Raw genomic sequence first — 8,872 nt, 5'->3', positions numbered from 1 at the left:
CAGTACCAACTTGTTGCTAGTGACTAGTGACAGCAGGTGTACGGTGACTAACACCTCAGTACCTACTTGTTTCCAGTGACTAGTGACAGCAGGTGTACGGTGACTAACACCTCAGTACCTACTTGTTGCTAGTGAGTAGTGACAGCAGGTGTATGGTGACTAACACCTTAGTACCTACTTGTTGCTAGTAACTAGTGACAGCAGGTGTACGCTGACTAACACCTTAGTACCTACTTGTTGCTAGTGACTAGTGACAGCAAGTGTACGGTGACTAACACCTCAGTACCTACTTCTTGCTAGTGACTAGTGACAGCACGTGTACGGTGACTAACACCTTAGTACCTTCTTGTTGCTAGTGACTTGTGACAGCAGGTGTACGATGATAACACCTTAGTACCTAGTTGTTGCTAGTAACTAGTGACAGTAGGTGTAAGGAAACATGCCCAACGTTTCACCCGTGCCGGGTATCTAACCAAGCCACGAGCGCCATTATTTGACGAAAAAAAAGTCAGTTATACACATTTATAGCCTATCAGAAGAAGCATTCCCCAGTTATTGCACACAAAAAATTAATTCCTAATGTTATGTCATAAAAATGAGAAACACTGACAGAATCTAAAACTATTCCGAACTTGTTAAGAAATGTCCGCCAGCATTGAACGTTCGAAGTCAATCAGTAGAAGAAGTCACTAAACAGATTCCATGGTAGAAAATATAAATGTAGGAACAGTAACCACATTTAGTATTCCTTTTCTGGAGATATAAAATAATTGATTTGCTTGTTTACTACACCAATGACATCTTACCTTTGGTATTGCTGATGCATCGTGCTGCCCCAGAGGCAGACTCAGGGTATGGGCCGGAGTCACTTCCATGGTGTCCTGGATGACCTCCGGGGACTTCGACAACTGTATCGTCTATACTGGCGATCATCTGCAATTTTTTATTTGTTCCTGATGGGTTATCTGAGGAACTCATTTTTGCTGCTTTGCTGGATCGTGCAAAATCTCCCGCATCCTCTCCCATTCTGGTAATTTCAGCTTCAGGTGGAGACTGTCCATGATGAGAATGGTCTTCAGCAGCAGTTTCCGTCTCACTCAAAATATTCATAATATCGTCATTGTTCTCAAGTAGAGTTTTGTCTTGGTCATTTGTGTTGTGTTCCACTTCTTCAGTTATTTGTGTTGTGAATGATGGCATTGCAAATATTGGTGGATGGTGATGGTGATGATGGTGATGGGGATGGAGTCCTGCCATCGACGGTGGTGTAGAGACCACTAGATGGTGATGGTGGTGAGGTCCTGTCATCGACGGAGGTGTGGAGACCACTGGATGGTGATGATGGTGGTGATGATGGTGATGGTGGTGAGGTCCTGTCATCGACGGCGGTGTGGAGACCATTGGATGGTGATGGTGATGCGACTCTGTGATTGGCGGCAGTGTAGATTCTTCAGGACGATGATTATGGTGATGAGTTCTCGTGACAGACGGCAGCGTGGAGATTACTGGATGGTGATTGTGGTGATGATGGTGATGATGATGAGGCCTTGTGGTTGACGGAGGAGTAGAGAACAACGGATGATTATGATTGTGGTGATGGTGATGATGATGAGAGTGACGGTCACTGACTGCTGAGTCACTGTCCTGAGTAATAGTCAGTCGTCTGGTTTTCAGCGCCTCAGACTGACTGGCATCTCTGTACCAACACTCATCTCCTTGATCCACCAGTTGAAGACTCTCCAGGTCTATGTCTAACTCCTGGAAGGAGCCGTGACATGCGGCTAGGGATGAATTGGCAGCCTTTGGTGTCCTGCTCAGCACGGAATAAATCTCTACCTTTAAGCCAATGAACTCGAAGCAGGAGTAAATGCAAGCGAAGCTGATGTAGTTAGTGTTGATGATGTGGCACGGGACAGGCGGCACTGTAACATATAAACTGTAATTGAGGTATGTTGAAGATATAGTATATTTTTATGTACTCAAGGTATGGGATATGGTTTTTTTATGTACATATTAAAACATAATACTGCTTAATCTATTACATTAAGAATATCATCCCCTGCCTCCGCCGGTCATGATAACCAAGAGTTGTGCTGTATAAGAGGAAAAAATGATTGTCTCGTCAAGGATAGGCCTACTGAATTTTAACCATTCTTAGTTATCTAAATCATTTTAATATTTTCAGTGAAGGACTCACGATCCGGAGAATTAGACCTACCCTTAGTTGCAATGAATTTGATTGCATCCCGTTCTTCTAGGCCCTGGATGACCACTACCTGTTTAGCGCACCCCCAAGAACGTAATAATAATAATAATAATAATAATAATAATAATAATAATAATAATAATAATAATAATAATAATAATAATAGTAACAATAATAATAATAATAATAATAATAATAATAATAATAATAATAATAATAATAATAATAATAATAATAATAATAATAATAATAATAATAATAATAGTAACAATAATAATAATAATAATAATAATAATAATAATAATAATACTAATAATAATAATAATAATAATAATAATAATAATAATAACAATAATAATAATAATAATAATAATAATAATAATAATAATAATAATAACAGGGAGCTTCAATATCTCCCGAGTTTCGGGTAAATAGATTTTAGGTGTTCAGGACTCGGGCGTCTGATGATGTATTTAATAATGTTGTGAACCCCACCATCACTGCAACTGACCTCCACTCTCTTATTTACATTTGTTTCCCGTCTTCTGTGTCTCTAGTGTAATGATAGAGTTCGTGTTGGTGAAGGAAGTAACTGAGAGAGCCTCTGGAGGACCAAGGAATGGACTGATTAAGTCAGTCAAAGATGTTCATGTTGTGGTACAACTGTTAAATTAATAAGTTTACGTCCTAACTAGAGTTATATTAGTACAGTCGTGAAATTGGAAAAATGGAACGTAGTGCAACAGAAATGTTAACCATTTCGACCATATAAAAAAAAACACAGATAAACATAGGTGGTATAACGTTTTATTTTGTATTTTTTAAGGGAAAAGAACAGAATTTGAGGAGCCTTAAGTCTGGAGACACTCGCCAGATAGGGAGTCCAGGCCGGGTCACCACTACTTGGAAAACACCCGGACCGGGAGAATACCGGCCAATAATAAAAATGTTTTTCTTTATTGCTGTAATCATGTTAATTTTTCCTACATTGATGATTAACCACACACTGATAATTTCCCCCGATAATTAGTTTTCCCGTTGTAAAATATCTTAAATGAAAGATGCCTAGCGTTCCAAAATAATTATTGCATCCAGACAGCACGACTGAAGAGTAAACAAAGAAAACTTTTGGAACCAGTAACATCTCCGAATTTGTTGTGTTGTGGGTTATTTGTGTATTATTCCAATTATGGTATTGTGTGTTGTTATTCTTCACAGTTATCAAGCTTTATACTTCCTCACCATCGTCGCCGCCAAGAATTCAGTAATAACCAATGTGTTAATTCAATTTTTTTTTTTTTAATCTTCTTTGTGTCTTGCCAAATCATTTTTGGTAATTATTCTCACATTTATGTCATTAACTAGCATGACAGACCCACAGTCCAGCAGTGACCATTGTGGAATACCACCTGTGCTATTCTGACTCTCCCATATAAATTATAGTTTTGTATTGATTATCAGTCAGTTATACCTTCCCTGCCAAGCTCTCCAGCGAGTCAGCTTCCCTGCCAAGCTGTCCAGCGCGTCAGCTTCCCTGCCAAGCTCTCCAGCGTGTCAGCTTCCCTGCCAAGCTGTCCAGCGTGTCAGCTTCCCTGCCAAGCTGTCCAGCGTGTCAGCTTCCCTGCCAAGCTCTCCAGCGTGTCAGCTTCCCTGCCAAGCTGTCCAGCGTGTCAGCTTCCCTGCCAAGCTGTCCAGCGAGTCAGCTTCCCTGCCAAGCTCTCCAGCGAGTCAGCTTCCCTGCCAAGCTCTCCAGCGAGTCAGCTTCCCTGCCAAGCTGTCCAGCGTGTCAGCTTCCCTGCCAAGCTCTCCAGCGTGTCAGCTTCCCTGCCAAGCTCTCCAGCGAGTCAGCTTCCCTGCCAAGCTCTCCAGCGAGTCAGCTTCCCTGCCAAGCTCTCCAGGGAGTCAGCTTCCCTGCCAAGCTCTCCAGCGAGTCAGCTTCCCTGCCAAGCTCTCCAGCGAGTCAGCTTCCCTGCCAAGCTCTCCAGCGTGTCAACTTCCCTGCCAAGCTCTCCAGCGAGTCAGCTTCCCTGCCAAGCTCTCCAGCGAGTCAGCTTCCCTGCCAAGCTCTCCAGCGAGTCAGCTTCCCTGCCAAGCTGTCCAGCGTGTCAGCTTCCCTGCCAAGCTCTCCAGCGTGTCAGCTTCCCTGCCAAGCTCTCCAGCGAGTCAGCTTCCCTGCCAAGCTCTCCAGCGTGTCAACTTCCCTGCCAAGCTCTCCAGCGTGTCAGCTTCCCTGCCAAGCTCTCCAGCGAGTCAGCTTCCAATGTGTAGGTACAACAATGTTTGTACATGGTTGGTGTGCAATACTGACAAGATGATAATTAGACACATGTGTAATATCTGGGTATCTTTATTGTGGACGTTTCGCCATCCAGTGGCTTTATCAATATAAATTTAAGGAGATAATTGGAAACTAATAGAACTATATACAAAAAAATGATGTAATCAGTCCCTCAGCCTTGAAGATGGTGTGAAGAGCACCGTGGTCGTGATGACTCTGGAACACAGGCAAGAACACTGGCGCTTATATACTGGCGTCCCTTTCAACCTGAGCATTAAAACTAACTGTTGCATATGTGTCTTACCTAACGACCTGTCGGTATTTTATACCATTTTAATGTTCAATCTGTCAGACACTGCAACACAAGGGTATCTTGGTACAGACCTGCAATCAACTTCGACAACCTCTACTAGTGAGAACGGCTGGATTTGAGAGGGACCTGACCTCCCAACATCTGCGTTCTTACTTCTTCTAGTGACCTACGTCTCACCTCCTGGCGCTATATAAGGCTCCATCCTGTCACTTGAACTCCATATTGTTTCAGACAACGGAACAATGCTTTTCTCTAGACTGAGGGACTGACCACCTCAAAAACTTTAAGGGTGATGGACTGATTACATCGTCTTCAAGTCTCTTCTGCTTCTATCAACTTTTCTGTACTCGACTGAAGAAGCCTACTGTGTAGGCGAAACGTTTCGAAATAAAGATACCTAACTGTTGCATATGTGTCTTACCTAACATCCCTTTCAACCTGACGCCAGTATATAAGCGCCAGTCTTCTTGCCTGTGTTCCAGAGTCTTCACGACCACGGTGCTCTTCACACCACCTTCAAGGCTGAGGGACTGATTACCTCATCTTTTGTATGTAATTCCATTGGTTTCCATTTATCTCCTTGAATTTGTATTGATAAAGCCACTGGATGGCGAAACGTCTACAATAAAGATACCCAGATGTTGCACATGTGTCTAATTTTCAGAAGAATTTTTACTGGTAAAGTGTTCCTTGGCTTGGTAGCCAACGCACTCGCCTCACATACTGAGTGTCCGTGGTTCAGTCCCCGGCAAGAGTGGAAATGTTGACTATGTTCCCTTACACCTGCTGTCCCTGTTTACCTGGTAGTACATAGGTAAACCATATCACGGGTGGGGTTGAACTCGTGGCGAGTGACTCGTAAAACTCCAGGCCAGCGCGTAACCCACTGGGCCAGCTGGCTCGTGCTGGCCTGGAGTTTTACGAGTCACCTGCCGCGATTTCAATCACCGCCATTGATGTGGTTTGTTTGTAATCGTGTCATTATGATTTCGTGAGTAAAAGGTACTTAGGTGATTGTCACCTTATATCTTCTGTCCTTGTTTACCTAGCAGTAAGTAGGTACCTGGGTGCTATTGGACTGGCGTGGGAGGCATCCTGGGAGACTAGATTAAAGGACCACAATCGAAATAAGACAGACAGTCCCTGATGACGCACTGACTCTATTGGATTATCATGGGTGGCTAACCCTCCTGGTGAAAAATCATGGGTGGCTAACCCTCCTGGTGAAAAATCATGGGTGGCTAACCCTCCTGGTGAAAAATCATGGGTGGCTAACCCTCCTGGTTAAAAATCATGGGTGGCTAACCCTCCTGGTGAAAAATCATGGGTGGCTAATCCTCCTGGTGAAAAATCATGGGTGGCTAACCCTCCTGGTGAAAAAACATGGGTGGCTAACCCTCCTGGTTAAAAATCATGGGTGGCTAACCCTCCTGGTGAAAAATCATGGATGGCTAACCCTCCTGGTTAAAAATCATGGGTGGCTAACCATCCTGGTTAAAAATCATGGGTGGCTAACCCTCCTGGTGATCATGTGGCTAACCCTCCTGGTGAAAAATCATGGGTGGCTAACCCTCCTGGTGAAAAATCATGGGTGGCTAACCCTCCTGGTGAAAAATCATGGGTGGCTAACCCTCCTGGTTAAAAATCATGGGTGGCTAACCCTCCTGGTGAAAAATCATGGGTGGCTAACCCTCCTGGTGAAAAATCATGGGTGGCTAACCCTCCTGGTTAAAATCATGGGTGGCTAACCCTCCTGGTGAAAAATCATGGGTGGCTAACCCTCCTGGTGAAAAATCATGGGTGGCTAACCCTCCTGGTTAAAAATCATGGGTGGCTAACCCTCCTGGTGAAAAATCATGGGTGGCTAACCCTCCTGGTGAAAAATCATGGGTGGCTAACCATCCTGGTTAAAAATCATGGGTGGCTAACCATCCTGGTTAAAAATCATGGGTGGCTAACCATCCTGGTTAAAAATCATGGGTGGCTAACCCTCCTGGTGAAAAGTCATGGGTGGCTAACCATCCTGGTTAAAAATCATGGGTGGCTAACCATCCTGGTTAAAAATCATGGGTGGCTAACCATCCTGGTTAAAAATCATGGGTGGCTAATCCTGATGGTTAAAAATCATGGGTGGCTAATCCTGATGGTTAAAAATCATGGGTGGCTAATCCTGATGGTTAAAAATCATGGGTGGTTAATCCTGATGGTTAAAAATCATGGGTGGCTAATCCTCCTGGTGAAAAATCATGGGTGGCTAATCCTGATGATTAAAAATCATGGGTGGCTAATTATCCTGGTTAAAAATCATGGGTGGCTAATCCTCCTGGTTAAAAAACATGGGTGGCTAACCCTCCTGGTGAAAAATCATGGGTGGTTAACCCTCCTGGTTAAAAATCATGGGTGGCTAACCCTCCTGGTTAAAAATCATGGGTGGCTAACCATCCTGGTTAAAAATCATGGGTGGCTAACCCTCCTGGTTAAAAATCATGGGTGGCTAACCCTCCTGGTGAAAAATCATGGGTGGCTAACCCTCCTGGTGAAAAATCATGGGTGGCTAACCCTCCTGGTGAAAAATCATGGGTGGCTAACCCTCCTGGTGAAAAATCATGGGTGGCTAACTTTCCTGGTTAAAAATCATGGGTGACTAATCATCCTGGTTAAAAATCATGGGTGGCTAACCATCCTGGTTAAAAATCATGGGTGGCTAACCATCCTGGTTAAAAATCATGGGTGGCTAACCCTCCTGGTTAAAAATCATGGGTGGCTAACCCTCCTGGTGAAAAATCATGGGTGGCTAACCCTCCTGGTAAAAATCATGGGTGGCTAATCCTCCTGGTTAAAAATCATGGGTGGCTAACCATCCTTGTTAAAAATCATGGGTGGCTAATCCTCCTGGTTAAAAATCATGGGTGGCTAATCCTCCTGCTTAAAAAACATGGGTGGCTAATCCTGATGGTTAAAAATCATGGGTGGCTAATCCTCCTGGTTAAAAATCATGGGTGGCTAATCCTGCTGGTTAAAAATCATGGGTGGCTAATCCTCCTGGTTAAAAATCATGGGTGGCTAATCCTCCTGGTTAAAAATCATGGGTGGCTAATCCTGATGGTTAAAAATCATGGGTGGCTAATCCTGATGGTTAAAAATCATGGGTGGCTAATCCTCCTGGTTAAAAATCATGGGTGGCTAATCCTGATGGTTAAAAATCATGGGTGGCTAATCCTCCTGGTTAAAAATCATGGGTGGCTAATCCTGATGGTTAAAAATCATGGGTGGCTAATCCTCCTGGTTAAAAATCATGGGTGGCTAACCCTCCTGGTTAAAAATCATGGGTGGCTAACCCTCCTGGTTAAAAATCATGGGTGACTAACTCTCCTGGTTAAAAATCATGGGTGGCTAACCCTCCTGGTGAAAAATCATGGGTGGCTAACCCTCCTGGTTAAAAATCATGGGTGGCTAACTTTCCTGGTTAAAAATCATGGGTGGCTAACCATCCTGGTTAAAAATCATGGGTGGCTAACCATCCTGGTTAAAAATCATGGGTGGCTAACCATCCTGGTTAAAAATCATGGGTGGCTAACCCTCCTGGTTAAAAATCATGGGTGGCTAACCCTCCTGGTGAAAAATCATGGGTGGCTAACACACCTGGTAAAAATCATGGGTGGCTAATCCTCCTGGTTAAAAATCATGGGTGGCTAACCATCCTTGTTAAAAATCATGGGTGGCTAATCCTCCTGGTTAAAAATCATGGGTGGCTAATCCTCCTGGTTAAAAATCATGGGTGGCTAATCCTGATGGTTAAAAATCATGGGTGGCTAATCCTCCTGGTTAAAAATCATGGGTGGCTAATCCTCCTGGTTAAAAATCATGGGTGGCTAATCCTCCTGGTTAAAAATCATGGGTGGCTAATCCTCCTGGTTAAAAATCATGGGTGGCTAATCCTGATGGTTAAAAATCATGGGTGGCTAATCCTGATGGTTAAAAATCATGGGTGGCTAATCCTCCTGGTTAAAAATCATGGGTGGCTAATCCTGATGGTTAAAAATCATGGGTGGCTAATCTTCCTGGTTAAAAATCA

The 8,872-nt window shown here is 43.6% G+C and overlaps 1 protein-coding gene across 1 annotated transcript in view; it reads right to left on the bottom strand.

The window, feature by feature from the left end:
• Nucleotides 1-640: 640 nt before the first annotated feature.
• The window catches only part of LOC128693116 (uncharacterized), a 33,236-nt gene continuing 25,004 nt past the window's right edge, over nucleotides 641-8,872 (bottom strand). The window contains exon 3 of the mRNA XM_070080475.1: nucleotides 641-1,922. Within this exon, the coding sequence (XP_069936576.1) occupies nucleotides 787-1,922 (1,136 nt within the window). The 3' untranslated portion in view covers nucleotides 641-786. The remainder of the gene's footprint in view (nucleotides 1,923-8,872) is intronic.

This window comes from Cherax quadricarinatus, unplaced genomic scaffold (assembly GCF_038502225.1).
Source record: "Cherax quadricarinatus isolate ZL_2023a unplaced genomic scaffold, ASM3850222v1 Contig502, whole genome shotgun sequence".
Taxonomy (NCBI): domain Eukaryota; kingdom Metazoa; phylum Arthropoda; class Malacostraca; order Decapoda; family Parastacidae; genus Cherax; species Cherax quadricarinatus.
The sequence above is the reverse complement of the archived record's forward strand: the minus strand, read 5'-3'. Positions and strand labels throughout refer to the sequence as shown.